At 36.5% G+C, this 14262-nt stretch overlaps 1 protein-coding gene across 1 annotated transcript in view; it reads right to left on the reverse strand.

The window, feature by feature from the left end:
* The window catches only part of RSBN1L (round spermatid basic protein 1 like), a 65266-nt gene that overhangs the window by 12381 nt on the left and 38623 nt on the right, over positions 1-14262 (reverse strand). Inside the window, exons 4-5 of the mRNA XM_040260752.1 lie at positions 8569-8706; positions 4473-4615 (exon numbers count right to left, since the gene is read on the reverse strand). Coding sequence (XP_040116686.1) covers positions 4473-4615; positions 8569-8706 — 281 coding nt within the window. The remainder of the gene's footprint in view (positions 1-4472; positions 4616-8568; positions 8707-14262) is intronic.

The following is a 14262-nucleotide window of genomic DNA, read 5'->3' on the forward strand; positions in this document are numbered from 1 at the left end:
TTTTATACTCAATCTCACTATTATAAATGGTGCAACTAACATTCTTATATATTTACCATTAGTGCTTTTATTTTTGGGGACAGATTCCCAAAACTATGGATCATAGCTCAAAGAGAGAGAGAGAGAGTTTGTGTGTGTGCGTTAAGCTTTATGACCTATTTTAGATTTACTTTTAAAAAATGATTTAAAAAAAATGATTACAGAAGCTTACTCATCGACCAATAATATATATGACCCTGTTTGCTCATATACCTACCACCCTGTAATATAATTGCTCTATTAATACTTTCTGCCAATGTAATGGGTAAAAATAATATCCCATAATTCTTTTAACATACACTTAATATACAGTTATATATGAGCTTCCCTGATGGCCCAGAGGGTAAAGCGTCTGCTTGCAATGAGGGAGACCTGGGTTCAATCCCTGGGTCAGGAAGATCCCCTGGAGAAGGAAATGGCAACCCACTCCAGTACTCTCGCCTGGAAAATCCCACGGACAAGAAGCCTGGTAGGCTACAGTCCATGGGGTCGCAAAGAGTCGGACACGACTGAGCGACTTCACTTTAATTTTACTTCAATATACAATTGGAGAAATAACTCCTGAAAGAATGAAGGGATGGAGCCAAAGCAAAAACAATACCCATTTGTGGATGTGACTGGTGATAGAAGCAAGGTCCGACGCTCTAAAGAGCAATACTGCATAGGAACCTGCAATGTCAGGTCCATGAATCAAGGCAAATTGGAAGTGGTCAAACAGGAGATGGCAAGAATGATCGTTGACATTCTAGGATCAGCAAACTAAAATGGACTGGAATGGGTGAATTTAACTCAGATGACCATTATATCTACTAAGGTGGGCAGGAATCCCTTAGAAGAAATGGAGTAGCCATCATGGTCAACAAAAGAGTCCGAAATGCAGTACTTGGATGCAATCTCAAAAAGGAAAGAAGGATCTGTTCGTTTCCAAGGCAAACCATTCAATATTACGGTAATCCAAGCCTATACCCCAACTAGTAACACTGAAGAATCTGAAGTTGAACGGTTCTATGAAGACCTACGAGACGTTTTAGAACTAACACCCAAAAACATGTCCTTTACATTATAGGGGACTGGAATGTAAAAGTAGGAAGTCAAGAAACACCTGGAGTAACAGGCAAATTTGGCCTTGGAGTACAGAATGAAGCAGGGCAAAGGCTAATAGAGTTTTGCCAAGAAAATGCACTGGTCATAGCAAACACCCTCTTCCAACAACACAAGAGAAGACTCTACACATGGACATCACCAGGTGGTCAACACCAAAATCAGCTTGATTATATTCTTTGCAGCCAAAGATGGAGAAACTCTATACAGTCAGCAAAAACAAGACCAGGAGCTGACTGTGGCTCAGATCATGAACTCTTTATTGCCAAATTCAGACTTAAACTGAAGAAAGTAAGGAAAACCACTAGACCGTTCACGTATGACCTAAATCAAACCCCTTATGATTATACAGTGGAAGTGAGAAATAGATTTAAGGGGCTAGATCTGATAGACAAGAATGCCTGATGAACTATGGACAGAGGTTCGTGACACTGTATAGGAGACAGGGATCAAGACCATCCCCATGGAAAAGAAATGCAAAAAAGCAAAATGGCTGTCTGGGGAGGCCTTACAAATAGCTGTGAAAATAAGGGAAGTGAAAGGCAAAGGAGAAAAGGAAAGACATACCCATTTGAATGCAGACTTCCAAAGAATAGCAAGGAGAGATAAGAAAGCCTTCCTCTGGGATCAATGCAAAGAAACAGGAAAACAACAGAATAGGAAAGACTAAAGATCTCTTCAAGAACATTAGAGATACCAAGGGAATGTTTCATGCAAAGATGGGCACAATAAAGGACAGAAATGGTATGGACCTAACAGAAGCAGAAGAGATTAAGAAGAGGTGGCAAGAATACAGAGAAGAACTGTGCAAAAGACAGCTTCATGACCCAGATAATCACGATGGTGTGATCACTTACCTAGAGCCAGACATCCTAGAATGTGAAGTCAAGTGGGCCTTAGAAAGCATCACTACGAACAAAGCTAGTGGAGGTGATGGAATTCCAGTTGAGCTGTTTCAAATCCTGAAAGATGATGCTGTGAAAGTGCTGTACTCAATATGCCAGCAAACGTGGAAAACTCAGCAGTGGCCACAGGACTGGAAAAGGTCAGTTTTCATTCCAATCCCAAAGAATGCTCAAACTACCACACAATTGCACTCATCTCATATGCTAGTAAAGTAACACTCAAAATTCTCCAAGCCAGGCTTCAGCAATACATGAACCATGAACTTCCTGATGTTCAAGCTGGGTTTAGAAAAGGCAGAGGAACCAGAGATCAAATTGCCAACATCCACTGGATCGTCGAAAAAGCAAAAGAATTCCAGAAAAATAATCATTTCTGCTTTATTGACTATGCCAAAGCCTTTGACTGTGTGGATCACAATAAACTGTGGAAAATTCTGAAAGAGATGGGAATACCAGGGCACCTGACCTGCCTCTTGAGAAACCTATATGCAGGTGAGGAAGCAACAGTTAGAACTGGACATGGAACAACAGACTGGTTCCAAATAGGAAAAGGAGTACGTCAAGGCTGTATATTCTCACCCTGCTTATTTAACTTATATGCAGAGTACATCATGAGAAACACTGGGCTTAAAGAAGCACAAGCTGGAATCAAGATTGCCGGGAGAAATATCAATCACCTCAGATATGCAGATGACACTATTATGGCAGAAAGTGAAGAGGAACTAAAAAGCCTCTTGATGAAAGTGAAAGAGGAGAGTGAAAAAGTTGGCTTAAAGCGCAACATACAGAAAACGAAGATCATGGCATCTGGTCTCATCACTTCATGGCAAACAGATGGGGAAACAGTGGAAACAGTGTCAGACTTATTTTTGTGGGCTCCTGAATCACTGCAGCCATGAAATTAAAATACACTTACTCCTTGGAAGGAAAGTTATGACCAACCTAGATAGCATATTGAAAAGCAGAGACATTACTTTGCCAACAAAGGTCCGTCTAGTCAAGGCTATGGTTTTTCCAGTGGTCATGTATGGATGTGAGAGTAGGACTGTGAAGAAAGCTGAGCACTGAAGAATTGATGCTTTTGAACTGTGGTGTTGGAGAAGACTCTTGAGAGTCCCTTGGACTGCAAGGAGATCCAACCAGTCCATCCTAAAGGAGACCAGTCCTGGGTGTTCAATGGAAGGACTGATGCTAAAGCTGAAACTCCAGTACTTTGGCCACCTCATGCGAAGAGTTGACTCATTGGAAAAGACCGAGAAGGGGATGACAGAGGATGAGATAGCTGGATGGCATCACCGACTCGATGGATATGAGTTTGAATGAACTCCAGAGGTGGTGATGGACAGGGAGGCCTGGTGTGCTGCAATTCTTTTTGGGGGCTCAAAGAGTCAGACACAACTGAGCGACTGAACTGAACTGAATATACTATTGACTACCTAGGGCCTATTTATCCTACTGGGTTTTTTTGTTTTATTTTTCACATTTTTCTTCTCATTTAGAAATGCTCTTTGTATATTAACTTTGGTCTGTCACATTACTAATGTCCAGTTTTGAGCTTTGTTGTTTTGATGTCTTTTTTCTCACAACAGTATCACCATTATATTCTTGCATTTTTGTTTAGGAAGGTCTCTCTTAAGCTTAAGTATTTTATTTTGATATTTTTATTCTTTTTTTACTTATTATGTTCAAGTCCCTTACTTCTTATATAACACTGGGGTTATGGCTTTGTTTCCCTTCAAATGGCCTTCCAATTATGCCAGCATTATTCATTAAATAAACTTCTTTTTCTCATTTATCTTATTTTTAAGTTCCCATTATACTTTGATCTATTTGTGTACTCTATCCTATTCCAGTGATCTTTTTGACCTTTATGGTAATTTTCAATGTTGAGTAAGATGAGGTCCCTCCTCACATGTATCTTCTGTTTTACAGCTGTCTAGACTATTTGCTGACTTTGTTATTCCATATGAATTTTAAAATTATTTTATCCAGTGCTGGAAGTGTGAGTCCAAATGAATCCTAAAATTCTAATGGACTACCACTTGTATTCAATCCAGAGTACAGATCTAAACATCTGCTTAGATCTTTTTTGATATACTCCATAGATGTTTTAGTTTTCTTAAAATATTATTTAAATTTGTTTCTGAATATTTATTCAATTTATTCCAATACAGTTTATAATGTCCCTGTTGTGAATGACATTTCTTCCCCATCTCTGGTTACAATATGTCATTTGCCTGCATTTTTCATGTTTGATTTATATTTGATATTTATAAGAAATTATATCAGCATGGATAACCATTTTTGAATTTACATTTCAATTATGCTCTAAACTTTCCCTACCTTCTTCCTCCAACTTTCAACAAATGCATACATACTAATGTACAAACACTCATTCCCAACAATAAACATTTATATCCCACATACCTTTTCCTTTTGAAAGGTGACTTTGGCATGTCAGCCACAGGGATCATCTGTTCTCCCGGGCGCACCCACATGATGGGACCATCATCACTATCTTTCCGACTCTCTAATTTTAAACTAGATAGTGTCCCCCAGGGCAGTGTACACTAGAGGCAAATAATGACACAGAAATCGATTATTTTTTAAAATGAATCTTCAAACATACATTAAAGACTACTGTGTCCTTCACAAAATTTCATATATACATCTGAATTAGGTACCTGTTTTAAATGTATTTCTATATATTCATAAGTTTGCCTTCAAAATATTCTATTTCAGATACATCAAGAGAATAATTATTCTTGGATGGTTTCCCCCACTTCTCCAATTCTGCCAGAGGTATGATTCACTGTATTCATCATTTGTTACTCTTTCTACCAAATATATGGGTCATATTGTTAAGTAGGAAGTTAGGCATGAGCACAAGGCTAAAACCCATCCTAGACACACATAGAAAAGTGCACAGATATGCTACAAAAATAACCAGAGACTTTTGAACTCCTGCACATGGGCACTAGGTGCACAGTGGATACAAAATAACCACAGGGTCTTCCCCAGGTAATCTTAGGCAGTTAGGAGCTCATTAAAGGTTCATAAATATACATCTGATTATACCAGACTGAATTTTGGAAAGATATAAACAACACAGCCTACTGTTATATGACTTGCAATTGTCATTCGGCCTTGCGTGTATGCCCATTTGCATTCCCTTTCATTGACTGGTGGTGAGTACAAACCCTATTTTGCACAGGGCATAACCAAAAGAAAGAAACTGCAAATATAAAAAGGGGGAACCCAGATGGAAAAGGAAGACTCCTTTGAGGTGGACCTGCTCTCATATTTTGGGGGTGTCTGTCTAATAAAAGATCTGCCTGCTTGAGCTGAACTGAGCTGTAACTTGTCAGTTGTCTTCAACCCTTTACTCAGTTGTTCCAAATTTTTGTTGCGACGAGGCAAGAACCGAGGAAGAAAAATAAACCAACCTGACAATATAATGTTAACAAATTGGCAAATAAGCAAGTTATCTTCCATGGCAATCTATAAAAATGACCAACTGAGTTTTAAAAAATGGATATCTCAAATAAAAGGGGGCTACCTCTTTGATTAGTTAAAACCTCACAGAACAAAGAGGAAAACTAAACCAAAATTAAAATTTATTCCTGTGTAGTAGTTTCTTGAAGGGGTTGCTGGTCTAAAACCAGGGATTAAAATCTCTGAAAACAGGAGCAACAGAGAAATGACCAAGGGTCACTGTCCACTGAATGGTGTATTTATAAACCATACCCCCTTTTCAAAAGGGGAGGTTGTCAAATTACATCTCTCCAGGAAGAATGCATTTATTTATCTCATTTACTTTTAAAATCAAAATCTGAAATATAAATATTTAAATGATTTTTTCTTTATTTCTTAAATTATGAAAGTATGATAACATATACAGGAGACTTGGAAAATACAGAACAAAGTTACATATAGTTCTAATATATATTATAGTTTTTTAAGTAAATAAATTCAGATTTTTAGTTGTCGTTTCAATATCAAACTCTCAAAAATTAACAAAATGAATAGACAGAAAAGTAGGAGGATATAGGAGACCTGAAAAGCACCACGAACCAATTCAGCATAATTAAGTTTTATAGAATTTTCACACAACGGGATACAAATCCTATTCAAGTTCCCACAGACTATATAAACCAGGAGAAACTGGAACATATCCCGGGACATAAAACAGTGCAAAAATGTCATCATCTGAAAGTATTGAAATCATACATAATCTGTTCTCTTATCACTGTGGAATTATGTTAGAAATCAGTATCAAAAGATATCTGAAAATAACTCACATATTTTCAAGTACAATGTGACATTTACCAAGAGAAATCTTTGACTTACCATTGGAAAAGCCTCAATAAAGTTAAAAGACTAAAAAGGCACTGCTGCTGCTAAGTCACTTCAGTCGTCTCCGACTCTGTGCGACCCCATAGATGGCAGCCCACCAGGCTCCCTCGTCCCTGGGATTCTCCAGGCAACAACACTGGAGTGGGTTGCCATTTCCTTCTCCAATGCATGAACGTGAAAAGTGAAAATGAAGTCGCTCAGTTGTGTCCAACTCCTAGCCACCCCATGGACTGCAGCCCACCAGGCTCCTCCGTCCATGGGATTTTCCAGGCAAGAGTACTGGAGTGGGTTGCCATTGCCTTCTCCGTAAAAAGGCACAGAGGGTAATTATAGGAAAAAAAAAAAGCATTTAAGTGAGAAATTAACATCAAAGATACTTTTAAAAACCCATCTATTTGAAAATTAAGCATCCACTTTTAAATGATAGGTGTATCTAAGAAGCCATAACAAGGAAAATTAGAAAATATCTGTAACAGAATAAAAATGAAAAAAAGAATTTATCAGAATTTACTGCATGCAGCTGTAGCTGCTCAATGCAACTAAATACGATGTGAACTCTTAAAAATAATGCATGAAAACAAATAATGGACACTAGCTTAAAATGTTGTGAAATTTGAACAAAATCTGTACTTCAGTTTAAAAAAAACTGTATAGCATGTTAATTTCCTGTTTTCCAGATGCACATTCGAATTATCCTGGAATTTTTTTGACAAATATAAATGCCCAGGCGTTGTTTTTCCCCCCTTATCCAAAGTTCCAAATGTGATTCTAATGAAGCAGCCATATTTAAAAACAATAATATGATGATCTTTAATTTTTATTTAGCTTGTTTCACTTTTTCTATTTCATATTCAGTGCTCCCATTTCAGTTTATGTTTCTAAACTATGTATATATGTATTTTAGAAAACTTCTGAATTTTTGCTTAACTAAAAGTTTCATGACATTTTGGTTCTACTTGTTTGACTAAGTATGAACAGAATGGTAGGTCTAATTTATAGTCACTCAAAACTCTGATACAGTTCCATTTATTCTGGCATCTCGCATTACAGCTAGAAGTCGAGAAAGCTTATTATCTTAGCAACTTTTTAAAAATAAATTTGAACGAGGCTTGAAACTTCTAATTCAATTCTGAGAATATGAAGGAAATGCTATGTTGTAAAAGAAATGATGGTATTTTTAAAATGCCACTCAAAATAAATGCAACCAAATTCCATGTCACTAGCTGGGAGAAACAGACAAGGAACCAATGGTTTAAAAGGAACAAAAAAGGAAATAAAAGGAAAATGGAGTAGGATGAAAAGGGAAAAGATATGTATACACACATAGGCTAGAAAATTGAGCGAGAAGTAAAAAAAAAAAGAGAGAGAGAGATGTTCTACAGAATATGTACCAAGTATTAGAGATAAACTAATCTTGTCACACTTTGACCTTTGAATTACTGATTAAATAACTGACCTAACTACATAGTTCAGAGATTTTTCTCTCAATAGGACAGTGCTAGCAGCCCATAAGAAGAAATATTTTCTGGAATGCAGGAACTGCTGGGAAAACAATGAAAAAGGAAGAAAGGGAGGAAAAAACAAAGGAGGAAGGAAAAAAAGGAAGGGAGGAAAGGAAGAAAGAAAACAGAATCCAGCTCAAAATCATTTAAAGAATTTAAAGGGGTCTTAAAGCTGCATTGTTTAAATACCTTATTTTATTGATGAGGACTCTGAAGCCCAGAAAGTTTAACTGGTTTGCCCCACCCAGCTAGGATCTCCAAAGCTGAAATACAGTTATACAACTTGCCAGGCCAGTTTTCCACACACCCAAACTGTCACTCCCCACTTGCAAACACTGTGGTAAGCATCTATCCTGTACTTCTTAAATCCTCTGACACTCAAGTATATAAAAAGGTGATAAACCAATGGAACTTACTTTCCTAAAGTGGCAGCTAAAGGCAAGTATTATTTTCTGATCTACCACTCAGCTTTGCTATTAGAATTAGTACCTGAAAAGTTACACACACAACACAAGAATTACTTTTAGTTTCTCACCTCTTCTTCCCTTCCTGCCAAATCAACTGAAACCAAAAATTTTATAATTCTGAAAAACCCATGATTTGTATCACCTGTAGCATGAAAGTAACACCCACAACTTAGATTGCTTCACATTGTTTTCTCTTACTTTTAAAAATGGTGAATCTTCCAACATGTCAAGGAACTCAGGGAAGTAATCTCCCACTTCTTCATCAACTGCTCCCACCAAGCTGATTTGTCTCATTGGGCCAGCTCTGTAAGTACCGTGAGAATATGTTCTTTTTACCTGAAGGATACGGATTTAATTTCATTAAACATAAGACAAATTCCTGTTACCACTGCATAATCCTAAATTATGTATGCTGTCTCAGATTTTTAAAACAAAATGTGAGGCAAGCAAAATAAAACAAAAATGCCTTTTACAAACAATAAAACAAACAACAACAAAAAATCTGCACAAAATCGAGGTATTTTACCTTCTCTAGCTATTACTACACACTGCTTATGAAAACAGAGTTGAGATAAACAGCATACTTCCTGACAATATAGTTCCTCCTTTCAACACAGTTTATTATTTGATCTATAATGCTACTGAAATTATATTCAAAAGTTCCTATACCTATATTTTCCTAAATGGTTCATACCTTTTTGTCAGAATTTTCAAAAATAGACCCTCTGAAAACAGTGCATTTAACCATCATCAGTACTTTGTATGTCAAAAAGGCCACCAGGAATTATGTTCCTTTCTACATCTCAGCATGCTAATCTAAGATTCAGTTTATATTTCTCTGATGAAAACCTACGAGAGCTAGAGAACCAAAAGTCCTAGGTTCCAAATCTACATTTGCTATCTACCAGTTATGTGGGTAGAAATCAGTTAAATTCCTTCAGTTTTAGTTTCTTTAACTGGAAAGACTGATATCAGATTTCTAAAGAAAACAGTAATTATGTAAAGCCACCTGTACAGTGTGAGCAAATGGTTATCATTCAAATTTAAACCAAAATAAAAGAGGCTATACCTCAAGAATTATTGGTCCTAAATTTCAAAAGTACATCTAAACCTTACAGAGAAACCTCATATGCTAACGCTAGTAAACATGAGTATTCTTAAAGCAAAACAAATTCCTTTCATAAATAAACATCTTTTTGTCTGGATTGGCCTTTGTGGCCACTAACTTTAGGGAAATAACATTGTCTCAGTTTACCTGGGTCTATTCTGGTTTTAAAATGGAAAGTCCCATACACCAGGTAAATCTAGATGGCTAAATTTTCATCACATCAGGGACACAGACTCTAAAATATGTTCAGATCACAAGCTGAATCCCTACAACCGCAGTTGGTAAACACAATATCATGTATCAAAGTATCTAAGCCCCCACCTACATCAAAAACAGGACAATAAAAGTTCTATCTTAAGAGAATATTTGACTAAAACACTAGATAATTTTATTTTTTAGAATAATAAGCAAAGCAGTGTTATCAACTATACATTATTTCCTTAATAAGTTCATTCACCAGAATTTCAAAGTTAAGTTTTCATGAACTGCCACAAATTCACTTCTCAGAAACATAAAACCTTACCCAAATTCTTCAAGTTACGAAAAAAAAAAAAAAAAGCTGGAGTCTGTGTCCCCATTTTGTACTCATGGTCTGATCTTTCTCCTGCCTCCCAAAAGTTCCTAGCATCTCCAATACTGAGAGAACTGAAAGTGAGTATCTGACTTTACCACAATATTTAGGCTCTACACGTTTAGATATACTAACAGTACCACGAAAGTAAAATTAATCATTGTTATGCATTTCTGTAATGCAGCTGAACAAAGCTAAAAATATCAACTTAAAATTTAGCAAAATTATCAGGATTGGTATCAATTTTGTTAGCTGACTCTGAGATTGTGGCCTCAGTACTGGATCTGCAAATGAGCATGACTTTCTGAGACTTGATTAAAATTAAAAGACTTATACTAAAATTCATAAATATCTCACTGAAATCAAACACCTTTTGTTGTTCAACACAAGTTTACAAGTGGTTTGAAATGCATCATTTGATTTACAAGACATATTTGAGAGGCAGGATTTCCACTTCACACAAGTGAGTTAATTTTCTGTGCCTCAAACTTCTTTGTCTTGTGTAAACTTTGATAACTGTCTAAACTGTTAACTAGTTCTAACAAGGCCAGAATCCAGTCTTTGCCATACAGCTGGTTCATTCTACTGTATCACAGTATCAACAATTATCAACTTAACCATTTGAGCAGTGACTCAATTATCAACAAATTAACTTGAGGAAGGAGGAATTTCCAGTGAGAGAATCCTTCTGAAGCACAACTAAATGTAAGACCTCTTACAAAGAAATGGGTACTTTTAACATACTTTTAAAACAAAAGTCAAATGAATGGATGGTCTGCTGGACTCTTTTCTTTCCAAGAGATTATATGTAAGAATACACACATTCAGACCTGGAATACACATTAGACCATTCAGGTATGACCTAAATCAAATCCCTTCTGTTTCTACAGTGAAAGTGAGAAATAGATTTAAGGAACTAGATCTGACACAGTGCCTGATGAATTATGGACAGACGTTCATGACATTGTAAGGAGACAGGAATCAAGACCATCCCCAAGAAAAAGAAATGCAAAAGAGCAAAATGGCTGACTGAGGAGGCCTTGCAAATACCTGTGAAAAGAAGAGAAGCAAAAGGCAAAAGAGAAAAGGAAAGATATAAGTATCTGAATGCAGAGTTCCAAAGAATACCAAGGAGAGATAAGAAAGCCTTCCTCAGCGATCAATGCAAAGAAATAGAGGAAAACAACAGAATGGGAAAGACTAGAAATCTCTTCAAGAAAATGACAGATACCAAGGGAACATTTCATGCAAAGATGGGCTCAATAAAGGACTTTTTTTTGTAATTCAAGAAATGGTATGGACATAACAGAAGCAGAAGATATTAAGAAGAGGTGACAAGAATACACAGAAGAACTGTACAAAAGGGATCTTCATGGTCCAGACGATCACGATGGTGTGATCACTCACCTAGAGCCAGAAATCCTGGAACGTGAAGTCAAGTGGGCCTTAGGAAGCATCACTACAAACAAAGATAGTGGAGGAGACAGAATTCCAGTTGAGCTATTTCAAATCCTTAAAAATGATGCTGTGAAAGTGCTGCACTCAATATGCCAGCAAATTTGGAAAACTAGGCAGTGGCCACATAACTGGAAAAGGTCAGTTTTCATTCCAATCCCAAAGAAAGGCAATGCCAAAGAATGTTCAACCTACTGCACAACTGCACTCATCTCACACGCTAGTAAAGTAATGCTCAAAATTCTCCAAGCCAGGCTTCAGCAATACATGAGCCAAGAACTTCTAGATGTTCAAGCTGGTTTTAGAAAAGGCAGAGGAACCAGAGATCAAGTTGCCAACATCCAGTGAATCATCAAAAAAGCAAAAGAGTTCTAGGAAAAAATCTATTTCTGCTTTATCAACTATGCCAAAGCCTTCACTGTGTGGATCACAATAAACTCTGGAAAATTCTGAGAGAGATGGGAATACCAGACCACCTGACCTGCCTCTTGAGATATCTGTATGCAGGTCAGGAAGCAACAGTTAGAACTGGACATGAAACAGCAGACTGGTTCCAAATAGGAAAATGAGTACGTCAAGGCTGTATATTGTCACCCTGCTTATTTAACTTATATGCAGAGTACATCATGAGAAACACTGGGCTGGAGGAAGCACAAGCTGGAATCAAGAGTGCTGAGAGAAATATCAATAACCTCAGATGTGCAGATGACACCAACCTTGTGGCAGAAAAGTGAAGAAGAACTAAAGAGCCTCTTGATGAAAGTGAAAGAGGAGAGTGAAAAAGTTGGCTTTAAACTCAACATTCAGAAAATGAAGATCATGTCATCTGGTCCCATCACTTCGTGGCAAATGATGGGGAAACAGTGGAAACAATGTCAGACTTATTTTTGTGGGCTCCTGAATCACTGCAGCCATGAAATTAAAATATCCTTCCTCCTTGGAAGAAAAGTTATGACCAACCTAGACAACACATTACAAAGCAGAGACATTACTTTGCCAACAAAAGTCCGTCTAGTCAAGGCTATGGTTTTTCCAGTAGTCATGTATGGATGTGAGAGTTGGATTATAAAGAAAGCTGACTGCCAAAGAATTGATGATTTTGAACTGTGGTGTTGGAGAAGACTCTTAGGATTCCCTTGGACTGCAAGGAGATCCGACCAGTCCATCCTAAAGAGATCAGTCCTGAGTGTTCATTGGAAAGACTGATGTTGAAGCTGAAACTCCAATACTTTGGCCACCTGATGCAAAGAGCTGACTCATTTGAAAAGACCCTGATGTTGGGAAACATTGAAGGCGGGAGGAGAAGGGGACAACAGAGGAAGAGATGGCTGGATAGCATTACTGACTCAATGGACACGAGTTTGAGTTAACTCCTGAAGCTGATGATGGACAGGGAGGCCTGGGCTGGTCGCAGAGAGTCGGACATGATTGAGTGACTGAACTGAACTGACACACAGTCAAAAGACATACCAATAAAGAAAGAATGCTCTTTAATGCTAGGAGAGATTTAGGAGTCAATCTTCTCTGAGAAAATATTAATCTAAAATTATTACCGTTTATTTAATAGGTAAAAATAAGCCAAACTATACATGAAATAATTCATTTCTCTAACTTAAATAGACTTTGGAGTTCTACCAAGTGGTTTCCATGCAATTCAAGTAACTACTTCCATTCTACAACATAAAAAAAAAACCTACTATAACTTATTTAACTGTAGAGGAGGATAAATACTGTTAATAATTAGAAAAACAGAGCTACTATTAATAAGTTTAACATTCAGCCCTCTTTGAATAAAATTTCTGTGTTTAAATGTTAAGTAAAAACATGCAACATTTAGTAACAGCAAGAATGGGTAAAGCTTCTTTGGTGATAATATTAAAGATATATTTTATAATTTAAGTACTTTGATTTATCCAGATGTTGCTACTTTAGATTGGAATGATTATTTCACTGACTGAAGAGAACATTACTGACCTAGCTATCTCATTTCATTCAAATTTCCACTTTTACATTAATTTCCAAGATTACATACGTTGTTCTTTGTTTAAAAGTAAAATAAAATGAAACACGTGTCTAAATTAGTACAGACCTAAATGTTAAAAACTTTAACACAATAGATTAAAACAAATTTGATTTTTCCTCCTCTCCTATGTTTGACACCCTTAAAACAACACTATATTTGTTAATGATTTTTTGAAGTCTGTCCTATTAAAATTCATAAATATTTCAAAGGATATATGGAATAAACTAAATTTTAAAGAATACAGTAAATACAGACTCTACATATTGGATTATAATGTTAAATATGCTACATGAATCTTCATAGTTCTTGTCATCTCATGGCAAAATACATATATATGTAAAATTCATTTACACATATAATTTGCTACAATAAAAGCACAAGTCCGTTCCTTTTTCACCAAAATGTGCTAAAACTGTAAAATACATTTTGTTTGTCCACTACTAAAATCACAGATAAGTAATTCTCTGGTGGTCCAGTGGTTAGACTCCACGATCTCTCACTGCCAAGGGTCCAGGTTCAGTCCCTGATAGGGGAAACAAGATCCCTCAAGTGAAACGGTTCACAGCAAAACTGAACAAACAAAAAGCAATCCACACATATATTCCACTAGAAAGTATGGTCTCTATATAAATTACACATACTTAACTATAGGGTTTAAAACAAAAAAGAATTTTCTTCTAAACACTGATTCTCCAAATATTAAAGATAATAATCTGATGATTCAATAGAATGGAT

The sequence above is a fragment of the Oryx dammah genome, unplaced genomic scaffold (genome assembly GCF_014754425.2).
Source record: "Oryx dammah isolate SB20612 unplaced genomic scaffold, SCBI_Odam_1.1 HiC_scaffold_18, whole genome shotgun sequence".
NCBI classification, from domain to species: domain Eukaryota; kingdom Metazoa; phylum Chordata; class Mammalia; order Artiodactyla; family Bovidae; genus Oryx; species Oryx dammah.